This window comes from Octopus bimaculoides, chromosome 1 (genome assembly GCF_046866305.1).
Source record: "Octopus bimaculoides isolate indiv1 chromosome 1, ASM4686630v1, whole genome shotgun sequence".
Taxonomy (NCBI): domain Eukaryota; kingdom Metazoa; phylum Mollusca; class Cephalopoda; order Octopoda; family Octopodidae; genus Octopus; species Octopus bimaculoides.
In genome coordinates this window covers 147478258-147492615 of record NC_142928.1, presented here as the reverse complement: position 1 = coordinate 147492615, position 14358 = coordinate 147478258, and the positions used below count along the sequence as shown (strand labels likewise).

Genomic DNA, 14358 nt, shown 5'->3' with positions numbered 1-14358 from the left:
GAGAGATAATCGATATCTTATAATGTAGAGCTAAAACATTTATTTGTTAAACAAATGATTCACTACAAGTTGTAAAAGCATTGAAATGATTTTAATTTATGATATTAATTTTTTAATGCTAAGGTACTTAATGCATTTTGACTAACAATGGAAAATAAATTTTCTAAATGTCTATATATAGGATTGTAATTCTCAGTTTTCTACAGTATGTCATTTACTTTGTAACTTTTATACACGTTGCATACTTCTCTTAAATCATACAAAATTTGAGTGTATCTAGGAGCATTTGTCTATATACACTAACTATTGGCAAAAAAAAAAACTTATCATATTGGAAACAACATAATTATGTCGGAAAAGTCGCACATTTTACATAATAGTGAAAAGGTGCGCAATTCTGGTTTCAATGAGCAGAGTAACTTTTACCGTTCAGTAGATAAGGATTTGAATGCTTGTAATAATAGTTCCATCAGTACAACAAATGATGATTCCAGTTCCAGTAACAGTGTCTCCATTAACACAAGAGAAGCAAAAAATGATGCAGGTAAACTATCTTAATTAATGTTTGTAATAACATTTGTGATACGGAACTATCCCATCAAACATATGAACAGATCACAGAATATCTTTTCTAAGTCGTCGTCGTCGTCGTCGTCATCGGCGTCATTGTTGTTGTTGTCGTCGTCTTCCTTTTCTTACATTACCCCCTTCTCGTCCTCACTTCTTTTCCTCGTCTTCCTCTTCTCGTCCTTCCTCTCCTCGTCTTCCTCCTTCCACTTCATCTTTTCTTCTTTTACTCCTCCTCCTCATTCTTATTCTCCACCTCGCTTTCTCTTCTTCTCTTTCTGTCTCTTTATTGAACATAAAATATGGTAGTTCCCAGTTTTTTCGTTTTTATATTTGTGTTGTTCTTTTAACATCTGCAAAGTAAATTTATAAATCCTCTTTTTCACCATATATTTCATTTTATACCGAATCTTAAATTACCCACACGTTTTCCCAAATATATATTGGTAAATTCATCTTTTCTAAATAATCTAATGAAACGAAAATCTTTAGTAAGAAAAAGTCTTTTCGGATCATTCTGAATTGACGGGCACCACTTTTCATTTATGTTTTATGTAGTGTTTTTGGTACCGAAACACTTTCAAACTTCGTATACTTGTATATTTTGTGTTATAGAACAGATAAAAAATTTTGTATTCGAACTTTTTCATGTGAAAAATTGCCGTATTTCGGTAATTTCAACCAATCACTGACGTCTATTGAGGTGAAAACAATTACTGCCGTGGAATGTAAACAACATATTCTAACGGTGTCATGGGATCTTGACACCGGCAAAAATTATTGTTTACAAAAACAGCAGTAACTGTATTCAGCCGAATAGACGTCAGTGGTTGGTTGAAATTACAGAAATACGACAACTTTAACATGAAATAACTTGCAATATATAAATTTTTGTTAAGAAGGCTAAGAGAAAAAGATGTTTTATATGACACATTCTACCAGTATCCCAAGTTTGAAAGTGTTTTGTTAAGAAAACAAGTGGTGCCCGTCAATTCAGAAAGATCCTAAATTTATAAATCCTCTTTTTCACCATATATTTCATTTTATACCGAATCTTAAAATACCCAAAGGTTTTCCCAAATATATATTGGAAAATTCATCTTCTTTTCTAAATAATCTGATGGATCATTAGATGAAACGAAAATCTTTAGTAAGAAAAAATCTTTTCAATTCAGTTGGTACAAAAAAGAAGTTCCTCTCATTTATGACAGATATTCATTTAGGCTGGATGAGTCGCATAACTATGGAAGGAAACGTTCAGAACGGCATTTTTAAACAGTCGTTTATGCCTGTACGTCTGATAATGAAGGCGCCATGTCTATGCATGCACCAACAATAATAGCTGAAATCTATACCTATACTGTACAGATCTTAAATGATATATTTCAACAGGTCCATGACCTTAATTTAAATGACAGGCCATACAACTCCAGGTATAAGTAAAGAACCAAGTAAATTAGAATTAGAGGCAGTAAACGAAATAGTAAACAAATATCCGAAGGTCACACTGTCCAGTTATATATGAAAACAACCTACAAAACTATTAATGCTTTGACATATATCTCAGCTATTATGTTACTAACGTATAGCAAAGAGCTGAGACCACGCGATCGAGATTGAAGTGGAAAGCCTGAAGGAGCATCGGTATGTACTTAAAGAATAAAATTTTATTTCTGCGAAAACGTATCTCACAGATTGTTTTAGTTATAAAATGTAATACAGAGAACAACTTGATACGGCATCAGAAAGAGCTCAGAAAAAAAAAAAAAAAACTAGAGGGGTGATTTAGTGATACAGGATTCGAAAACCTAAACTCCAAACTGCACCAGCTGAAACTCATGGTTTCAGCTGAAAAACCAAAATATAAATTTGCAGCATAGAAACGGCAAATGCTCAATAAATTATTTGCTCGGGATGCAAAGTCAGTTTATCGCATCTTCAGTGCAAAAAGGGCTCAGTCTCTGGAAAAGATACCCCAACAAAAGATCAGGTTAAGGGCTACTGGAGATTTGTATGAGAGATAAATGATTACCGTAAATCCACGAGTATAATCCGCATTTTATTCCCCAAAATTTAAAGGTCAAAATCCCTAGTGCGTACTATATACGAGGTTAAAAATGAAAAATATTTTCTAAGCAATGTCCGAGTCTCTCTTTGCTGTCCGGCAATGTTTATTCAGACGCATTTTGTGATGTCGAGTGCGAAAATACCTTAAGCTAAGCCTGAAAGCAATGAAGTCATAAAAGAATCATCCATAACTTGCAATAAGCAACATTTATTAAAATAAAAGTATTCAGAACACAGAATAACATGTAACAAAAACAATTTACAAACATATTTACATACCCGTATAACAGTTAAGAACATCACCATTATTGTATTACGCATACGCGGAAGTGTTTGTTTACGGAGGAACAAATTTGATGCTGAAAGTGACGTTGAAGTTGAAAGATTTGAATAAATGTTTTTGCTTTTGCTTTTCTAACTGATAGTGATAAATATGTAAAGGCAATTTACTTAATATTTATTTTTCACTGACGTTATTACTGTTATTTCTTTATTTTCTGCAAACAAAGGGCACAAAAAGCTACACGTTTGCATTATGTTATATATACAATAATAATAAAGGACGTTACCGTATATATGTTTACAAACTAAGGACGTTATATAGACCTCCTAGACTCAAGTTAGAGAAGTGATCGTATTATACACAAGGTTTAGGTTTTTCAGAGGTACAGCCTCCTAAAAATCCCCTGCGTATTATACTCAAGGATGGACTATACTCGAGGAATTACGGTAATTCAACAAGCGAGTATATGGTTAAAAGAACTGCAGCAGGACTACTGCCAGCATGACAAGTAAAAACAATATAAAATAGACGGTGAAATACTGGAAGCAGTTTTACAAAAATGTCAAACAGAAAATCTCCAGACCCAGATCTCATAATGGGTTCCTGGTTGAAGAATTTCACGTTTTATCTGCGAGATCTCGTACAGTCGTAAGGAGAAAGGATCAAGGACACAAGAACTGATCCATTGGTTATCAATTGCAACTACTCTCCTCATCCTCCCAAAATAGCCACACTATCTTTGCTAAACATTACCGCCCAATAGCCTTAACATCATTGTAAGGCCTGAGCATGCTAGAGGATAAGAGGTGTATGGGTGTATACAGCAGCAATTAAGCAACAAAATGATCCAGGGAAAAACAATAAAAATCGCAAGGAATTAACTATAATATGACTGGATTACCAGAAGGTTTTTGATAGTACACCACATGGGTGGATTATTTGGGTTTTACAGTCAGCCAAAGTGCTACAACCACTAGTGACCCTTAAGAGTTTTACAGTTAGCCAAAGTGCTACAACCACTTTGACCCTTAAGAGTGATAAGGAGCAAATCGAGTTGGATAGCATTCGCTACCAAAAAGGAATCTGTCAGGGTGATAGTCTGTTGGTGTTTCCCTTCGTCCTCTCGTTAAGCTGTCTATCATACCTGTTCACAAAGCATAGTTACCTTAGAAGTGGATCCAGAAGTATTTCCCGTATTGTCTTTATTGACAACCTGAAGTTATATTGGACAAATACCAACTACTCAAAAAAAAAAAAAAAAAACCAACTGGACTGCACAGCACAATTTTCTACCGACATTGGCAAGAAATTTGTGAGTTCAAATGTGTATATTTGACAATAAGACGTGGAAAAGTTGTGCCCTCTTCTGAAAACCTAAAAATGAACGGCTTGACAATACAACCTTTGTAGTCATGTGACAATTATATGTATCTTGGTCAAGATGAGAATGTCAGACATAATGGACCCATAAATAAGGAGAGGACCTAGAATACTCAGCTGACAAAAAGCATATTGCCCACAACACCTCTGCAATGCCTGTTCCCACGCCTACGTCTGGTCTTCTGAACTGGTCAGTAGAAGCACTCAATGAGATAGATGTTCGAACTCGTAAACTGCTCAGTGTTACAGGAAACTTGAACATTAAGGAAAATGGAGACAGGTTATGCTTCCTACGCAAGGATGGTGGCCGTGTCTCAAATCTGTATTAATGTCATATGAAGCACGTATTTTGACACTGAAATAACAACTCCAACAGAAGAACGAGGCCAGTAACTATCTTTCCCAAGTTTGTGACCGCGAAACCCATAATGTTGAACTAGATAATGAACTTGAGATATGGAATAACAACTGATACATATCTCTCCCAAGGCGCGTAGGTAAAGTCTATTTATAAGAACAGAATAAAAAAAGGGACCGATTCACTATGAAGATAGCACATGAGTACTTGGCTTGAAAAACACAACCATAGAAAGGAGTTATCATGTCAAAAGCTTAGCATGGAGTACTGACAAGTTTATGACATCACACTTCGAAGGCTACTTCCATGTAGTATAACAACATGAGATTCCCACCAAGAACCTACAGCATTTAAAGACAAAAATCGTTGAGAGATAACAAATGACTGACAACAAATGTGAAAGATAAAGGCTGAAGACATCAATCATGTTATTGCCAACTACAGGAGAATGTGTTATCAGATATTATCTTCTCAAAAGGCATGATGTAGTGGCCAGAACAGTCTGTAACAGGATAGCAAAGCAGAAATCACCTATAGATGAAATTGAGCATATTGTGACCGATGGGTCAAAACAGGAATATTGATGAAACTTAAAAATTAAAATAACAACCAAGTTAAAACACAAGTCATATATTGTTGTGTGAGACCACAAGGAAAACATTTGTTTTGTTCTGGAAATCAGTTGGCCTCTAGACCCAGATGTCATTACCATTGATAATGAGTTTGCAAATCCAATACTCAAAATACAGTTTCAGGTTGATACCTATTATTATTGGAACGACCGGTCTGGAGCAAAAAATGGCTAAACTTAGGATTTTGGTGAGTGAACACAACTCCTTATATCATACACTACAAATGATCATGATATCTGGGACTATAAAAATCTGCAAGACCCTCCTAATATTTAAAGGATGGTGTGTAAAATATGCTGCTTTCCTTCACTCCCTTGTTACAAAGTAAGGGACCAGTGAAAATTTATTCTATTTAAAAAGAGAAAGAGAAAATACATACATACATACATACATACATACGTAATTCGCTTCGACGCAGTTTCCGCCTACCTAATTTTACATACGGTATTTGTTGGATATAATCTATGGTAGACCACAGTCGCGCAAGGTATGACACAGTGGTCGATCGCATGTAGTTCGAATTAACTCCATAACCACAATTATTCTTCTATCCTATGGAATATAAACCATATTTACTTGTTGTAGGAGAAATTTCCATTCGAAAGACGAAATATGTCTGCTATATATATAAACACTGATTTCAGAATTGCTTTATGCCTTTCCACATGATATGATCAATAAAAGTAATTGCCTTTTTCTCAGCATTTACTGTATTGTGTATTTGTTGCAGAATCTACGAACGTTACTGCTGGTTTCCTTTTACTCAATGCAACAGTAGGTATTGGTATAATAAATCTTCCTGAAGCATATCAAAATGTAGACAATTTAGCGATAGCTATCAGCATTCATTGCGTAAGTATATTTTCCGTTTCTTCGTGTATAAATACAAGGTCATAATAATGGGGGGGGGGGGAATGATCTGCTATTATACACTTTCCTTAATATCTGTGCTTGTTGCAGTTCTATTTACTTGCGTTCAAAATGTGCTCCATTATTATGAGACACCCACCCTGTATATCATATCAGTGAGCTGTTTGCGTATTTTATTCATGCATTTGTGGTGCAGAGATGCAACTGAACCGACAATCAAAATATTTGATCGCCAGTTCAATTTATATCTCATCCTTTGGCATTAATACACTTAAGAAAGGATATAACAATTACCTACTTTCTAATCTTGAAATCTTTAAGAGATCACAATCATACTGGTTAATGCATATTTATGAACTAAGTTAAATTTCAATGTTATCCTCATCAATCGACAAACATTCTGTTTTAAAGATAGGACTATTTTACACCGAAGCTTTTCTGTTAAAGAGTGTTGGTGTGGTTTGAGAAAGGTGACCGACTGCGTAGGGTCATACTCATTGGCGTGTCTTTATGCAGTTATTGCTTACTCCCATTTCAGCCCAGCTCGAACAAATCTAGGATTAGATTAATGCCATATTGCTACTTTTGCGTGCGATCTACCGCAGTATTTTTAATCCAGATTGTCAAATGACCTGATCTGAGTTAGGAATGGGTTAGGGTTTTGGGTTGTGTTAGGGTCTTGGATTAGGGTTAGGGATCAGGGTCAGGGTTTTTAAGTTATAGTTAGAGTTTTGGGTTACAGTTACGGCTTACCGTTAGAGTTAACGTGATAGACTTCACGCTGAAGTATAAATGTCCAGGCAGACGGTTTGCTAAAAAGGCACCAGTAACATTTCAGTCGCGATCTCCTCGTCTTTTAGAAATATGTAGGGCTACAGTATCCAAAACATTATCTCCTTATTTAATTTGGTAGAATATGATTAAGTGAAGACTAAGCTACTTTTCTAATAAGGACGCGTGACCACGTAGAGCCTATCCGTTGTAGTTTGAGGCAGTTATTTTTTAAATCATTTTTACTGTATCTAAATATATATAGCAAACTTTAAAATGTTTCTCTGCTAAATAACTGCAATGTCTATAGATATTTGACCCAAACAAATACTTAGATATTATCTTATTGTGATATCAATTTGTCACATTGCACTGAATAGAATGCAGATATGACAACACAGTATGAGATTACATGGTTAAAGAGACTGTACTATTAAGATAACGAACTTACAAGTTTAAGGATGATGAATGTTGAAACAAAAGAATATCACATCTCTATGTTTATAAATTCCTATTTTTCTTTTATCATTTCATTTCAGATTCTTGGTGGTCTTTCGTTAATTTCAATGTTAATTGTGGCATATACCACCGATAAAACCCAAAGATCAAGTCTTCAAGATATTGTGTTTGATTTCTACGGAGAGAAATATCGTACGTTGTCATCTGTAGTTATCTTTGTTAGTCTATATTTTTACTGCACCAGTTTAATAGTATTGATTGGGGACCAAATAGAAGAATGTAAGTAAAAATTATAATTTATATGCATTTTTTTATATATACTGAACAAATCATTGAGTGGTATAATTTCTATTTCCAATGAAACTTTAAATCTTAATAAATTTGACAGCATCAAATATATAGCAGTGAAAATAGCTATCAGGAAAATCGCGTTGGCTTGAGTATAGAGCTATGAGAACAGCTTGAGAGGAGAATTGTCTACGACTGAAACGAGGGACGACCGAATTGTCTTCGGCTTAATCGAGACAAAATCGGCTTCTTATAAAGCCGTCGCTACAGGAATATTCCAGTTATGCACACATGATTAAAGCGGGAATCACATACGATCGAACATGAAAATGAAAATGAAAATTAAATCAACCGCCATTGGACCGACTCTTTTACTTTATGAAGGAGTGGGTGCAGAAATTCCATTTCATATTTAGTTTCTTTGAAACAATAATTTCAGTTTAACCGCAGATTCGTTTTTAATGCATTTTGCATTAACTCTGTAGATAATAAAATCATAAAATTTGAATCTCATACCTATTTCGATCTAAGCTGATTCTTTTCAGGGTGATGTTGAATATCAAATTATTTATAAGAATTGAGGTAGATACAGAAAGGCATTGAACCATTTTTATTTTTTCTCCGAAAGTTGAAGTATAAACGGAGAGAAAGGGTAAGAGCTCGACGGCGTTTTCTTTTCCCCCGCTGTAGGATTTAACGGTTATTCAAATATTACGGTATTGGGTATATATTTTGATAGAGCGTGTATTGGGTTTTTTCATTGGATTATAAATACATAAAGAATGAGTTTAAGAATGTGTTACGGGAGTTTTGCAGAGCTAGCTGTTACGTTGAAAGTGTCATCTGAAGGATATTTTTTGACTCTGAGTTGTGAGTCATAGTATGTTATATTTCTATATATGTTTCTTCGGATTCATTATCATACATAACCATCCATTTATTATCAATAGTTTTTACATTCATTATTGCTAATCAGAGGAAGGCGGTAAACTGGCAGAATCTTTAGCATGCCGGGCAAAATACTTAGCGGAATTTCGTCCGTCTTTACGTTCTGAGTTCAAATTCCGCCGAGGTCGACATTGCCTTTGATTCTTTAGGGGTCAATAAAATAAATACCAGTTACGCACTGGAGTGATATAATCGACTAGGCTCCTCCCCTCAAGTTTCAGGCCTTGTGCCTATAAAATATGTACCAATTGAGCACTAAGTTAAGACTCGTGAATAATTGCTATAATTCTCGTAGTGCTAGTAACCAACATAGACCTCCTCTGGAATTGCAGGCCTTGTGCCAAAATTTGAAACCGTTATTACTAATCAGACAGGAGCTAACAGAATCTTTACCGCGGTGAGCTCGCTGAATCATGTGCATGCTAGACAAAATACATAGCAACATTTCTTCCCATCCTTTACGTCCTGAGTTCAAATTCCGTCGAGGTCGATTTTACCTTTCAGCCTTTCAGGTCTAGAATGTAAGCACCGGTTGAGCATTGGGCAGATATGTAATCCTCTAATCTCATTCCCCTAAAAACTAATGGCCTTGTGCCAAAATTTGAAATCATTATTACTTATTGGAAGATAGATTGAGATCAGAGATTTTTGCAAAGTTCATTGCGGCTATGGGTAGGTTCTCTGAAGATCCTATGAAGATGCTGGCGATGTAGCAACCATTAACTTGATCTAAGTGTGATACACACGCACAGGAATGCACAGATACTTAACCCACACAACCCCACGCACACACAGACACACATACCTATACACACACACACACACACACACACACACACACACACACACAAACGTACACACCTACAGACAACCACATACGCATACAAACTCAAGCACACGCGCAAACACGCAACAAAACGCACACATATCCCGACACATGTCTCCACGTTCACACACATATACACACGCACGCACATACACACATGCACACAAGCACATACACACACACGCACATATACACACGCACATACGCACATATACACACGTACATACACATACATGTACGCACATATACCTCCAACACACAATACACACTCATACAGACTCGCACACAATTACACACACATGATCACAAACACATACACATACACGCACACACGCACACACGTAAGTACACGCACATACATACAGGAACGCACATATACGCTTACACAAACCCCACAAACAACCCCTCCGCACACACAACCCACGCACACATGCATATACAAACTTACATACACACATACATATACATACACACACAATATATACATACACGCACACAACACTTACATACGCATACACATATAGACGCACACACACACACACACATGTGCACACATACGCATGCACACGAATGCATACATACCTAACACTCACAACCCCACACATACACGTATACACACCCGCATCCACACACATACATATACATACACACACAATATATACATACACGCACACACACACATACACATATAGACGCACACACACACACACGCACGCACACACATACGCACACATACGCACGCACACACGCACACGAATGCACACATATCGAATATATACACACATGCACGCACACACATACACATACACATATAGACGCACATACACACGCACGCACACATACAGATGCGCACACATATGCACGCACACGAATGCACACATACCTGACACTCACAACCCCACACATACATGTATACATACCGGCATACGCACACACGCACACACGCAAACACATACACACGCGCACACATACACACGCACGCACAACGACACGCACATACACATACACACCCACACACACATGCACACACACAAAATGCACACTCACATATACACACATGTACACACGCACGTACACTCACACACATATATACACACACATATATACACACACATACACGCACACGCAAATGAACCCACACATACCGCTCATACACACACAGCACACACTCATACATACACGCACACAATTATAGATACATGTACACACATACACGCACATACACGCACATACAAGCACGCACACGCACGCACACCCACAGAGTAACGTACAATTACACCACAGACACCTCACACGTATACACATACATACATACACACACACACACACACTACATATACATACACGCACACTCACATACTTCAAACTACCAGTACCTTTCTACTGACCATTCTCCTTCGCACATGTGTAGGTAGACACACAACAGACAGCCACTCCTACCAAAATTCTTACTATAAGTTCTTCCTATGACCTTAAACGATACTAAGTCCAAGCACACATACATAAACAGTCACAGCTACACACACATGCACGTACACGAGACCTGCACGCATGCACATACCCATAAATACTTCCTTCTCTTGCACTCTCGTCTTTGAAAGAACTTTTTCTTCACCTATTCTCTTCCGGTCATTTCAATATGTGACCGCGTATGTATCGTTGGCAATTTTCTTTTTCCGTCTTCCCTTCTTTGGACTTTTTCTATATTTCTGATGAAGAGCTCTGCTCGAAACGTAAGATCCTCTTTTTTTTCTTTCCTTTCCTGAGCGTCCAATAACACTGTATTTATTCCACGTTTTTGCGTTGTTGTTTTTTCTTGCTTGTTCATGTTTGATATATAAGCATATGCATGTTTACATACATATATGTACATACCTACATCTACATGTATATATAGATGCATATCCGGGTACAGGACGTCAAAAAACGTGGACAAAAAAGGAACAGGAACATAAACAAAACACAAAAAACGGACTTTTTGACGGACAAATATACGGTTATTCATCAATAATGAATGATATTGATTTAAGCGGATGATGAAAATAATGAAGGTAATGGCTGCACAGCAAAGAAGATTTAAAACTCTTCAGGGGACACATCTTCTTCAAGTGTTTTAGGGGATGTCATATTTCCTGCTAGGTTTTCTTGGTGGGCTTGAGGAACAATATGATGGGAATTTGCTGTCATCATTTCTTCATGGTGGTGAGGAGAGTTTTATATGTCTGCATGACAGCATCGATAGTATTTTTAAATTGGAGAGACCGAACCATATGGGGATCCCATGCTTCCGCCTTCCCTTGCGATTCCTTTGCGGTCCTTAAAAGTTCGGACGTTCGATTGTCATGCCCACCTCATCCTCCTCTCCGCTGTTTCTGACGCTTCTTCCTCCTCTTCGCTGGCAAACTTAGTTAAGTTCAGCAAATCTTCGTCTGTCATGGTTTTAGAGTGGTCATCGACGAGATTATTGACTTCATCTTGTGTGAAGTCGTCAAAACCTTCGCCTCCAAGTACCTTTGCCAATTTCACCGCATTCTTGACAGCCTCGTGCTGAATATCTTCAGGTGAGAAGCCCTCGTAGTCCTGGACACACTCTGGCCACACCTTCTTCCAGCATGCGATGAGGGTTTCTTTTTTCCTGTCTTTAAGAGCAGCGTGGATGACTGACAGGCACGTTGCGATCGTTATGCCAGTACTCCTTTCACTTGAAATTCACGTCCGTATCCATTGCGTCCACAAGGTGTTGGAGACAGTTCCGAATGTAAAGTGCCTTGAGGGCACGGATCACGCCTTGATCCATAGGCTGGATGAGGGACGTGGTGTTAGCAGGGAGGAACTCGACTTGGACTCCCTCGTGTTTCAGATCCAAAGAGTGACCACAAGCATTATCCATAACAAGAAACACTTTGAATTCCGTGCAAACGTTCTGGAGGCACTCCTTGGCTTGAGAGATGAAGCATTGGGGGAACCAATTCAAAGTTAGACTTTTGGTAATCCAGGCCTTGGGGTTGTGCATCCAGTAGACAGGCAGCATGTTTTTATTCTTATTTTTGAAGGCCCTGGAGTTCGCGGACTTGTAGATAAGTCCTGGTTTCATCATGAAGCCATCAGCATTGCCACACATAATTAGCGTCACTCTATCCTTCTGTGCCTTAAATCCTGGGGCTCTGGTTTCGTCCTTCATGATGTACGTTCTAGAAGGCATCTTCTTCCAGAACAAGCCAATCTTATCAATGTTGAAAACCTGTTCCGTCTTGTATCTCTTGTCCTCGATGATCTGCTTGAATGTCTCAAGGTACTTCTCGGCGGCTTCTTTGTCCGCTGATGCTGTCTCAACATGCAGGGAAACACACTTTATTTTAAACCGTTTCTGGAAACTGTCAAACCATCCCTTACTGGCTTGAAAATCTTTGGGCTCCGGTGCTGTCAATGGTCTTGGTTGCGGTTCTTCGATGCTTTCTGCTCCGTCTCCTCTGTCGAACTGCTGGTATAATTTCCGCGCTTTCTAGCGGATGATGTTACCACTCAACAGAATGTTTTTCTTCTTGCAGTTGCTGATCCACAATGCCAAGGTAGATTCTATCGTGACCAAGTGCTTATTTCTCACTGTCGTTATCTTTTTGGCACTTTCACAGAAATTTACTGCTACGGTAGACCTGATCCCTACCAAGTTCTTCTTAATGTGGCGTGTGGTGCTTTCGTTGACATCATAACAGCGACTTATTGCAGCATAATATTTACAGTCCTGGAACATATCCAGCAGTTGTACCTTCTCATGGAACGTCATAACATTTTTCTGGCGTTTAGGTTCACTGCCAGAAGCCTTAGAAGGTGTAGGGCATTTGGGTGGCTTCTTAGGGCTTTAATAACATGCTGCAAAAAAAGCAGCACTCAACAAAACACTCGAGATAGCAAGTGGATGCATTTGTTTCTCAAAAAAAACGTATAAAAATGATCTTCCTTGCGTCTAATATGTGCAGACCACGAATGGGAGATTAAGCAGAAATTAAAAATAATCATGGTTTTGAAAAAATTAGTTTGTATTACCACTAGATACAGTAATCTCTATAATAATAATAATAATAATAGTAATAATGATAATAATAATAATGATGGTGATGGTGATGATGATGATGATGATGATGATGATGATGATGATGATGATGATGATGATGATGATGATGATGATGATGATGATGATAATAATGATAATAATAATAATAATAACAATAAGTGAGAGAGAGAGAGAGAGAGAGAGAGAGAAAGATTGCCAAGAAAGAAGTCATAAAAAATTGCAGACAATATTTATAATTCTGCGAACAATTATTCGTTCTGCGAATAACCTGGACCGCGAATAGGCGGGGGTACACTGTATCTATCTATCTATCTATCTATCTATATATATATATATATATATATATATATATTATATATATGAAAAGGTAAGACAACAAAAGAAAGAAAGAGACCTCGATATTGTGTAAATAGAGGAATTCATCTGTAAATAATACGTATCAATTATTTACAGATATATATATATATATATATATATATATATATATATATATATATATATATATATATATATATATATATATATATATATATATATATATATATATATATATATATATATATATATATATATATATATATATATATAGATAGATAGATAGATAGATAGATAGATAGATAGGAGTGGCTTTGTGGTAAGTAGCTAGCTTACCAGCCACATGGTTCCGAGTTCATTCCTACTGCGTGGCACCTTGGGCAAGAGTCTTCTACTATAGCCTCGGGCCGACCAAAGCCTTATGAGTGGATTTGGTAGACGGAAACTGAAAAAAGCCCACCGTATTTATGTGTATATATATATATATATATGTGTGTGTGTGTGTGTGTTTGTCCCCCCAAC

At 37.2% G+C, this 14358-nt stretch overlaps 1 protein-coding gene across 1 annotated transcript in view; it reads left to right on the top strand.

Annotated features, from left to right (window-relative positions):
• The first annotated feature begins 202 nt into the window (after nucleotides 1-202).
• LOC149137787 (sodium-coupled neutral amino acid transporter 7-like) overlaps nucleotides 203-14358 on the top strand; it is a 58996-nt gene continuing 44840 nt past the window's right edge. Inside the window, exons 1-3 of the mRNA XM_089359506.1 lie at nucleotides 203-544; nucleotides 6018-6139; nucleotides 7468-7666. Coding sequence (XP_089215632.1) covers nucleotides 349-544; nucleotides 6018-6139; nucleotides 7468-7666 — 517 coding nt within the window. The 5' untranslated portion in view covers nucleotides 203-348. The remainder of the gene's footprint in view (nucleotides 545-6017; nucleotides 6140-7467; nucleotides 7667-14358) is intronic.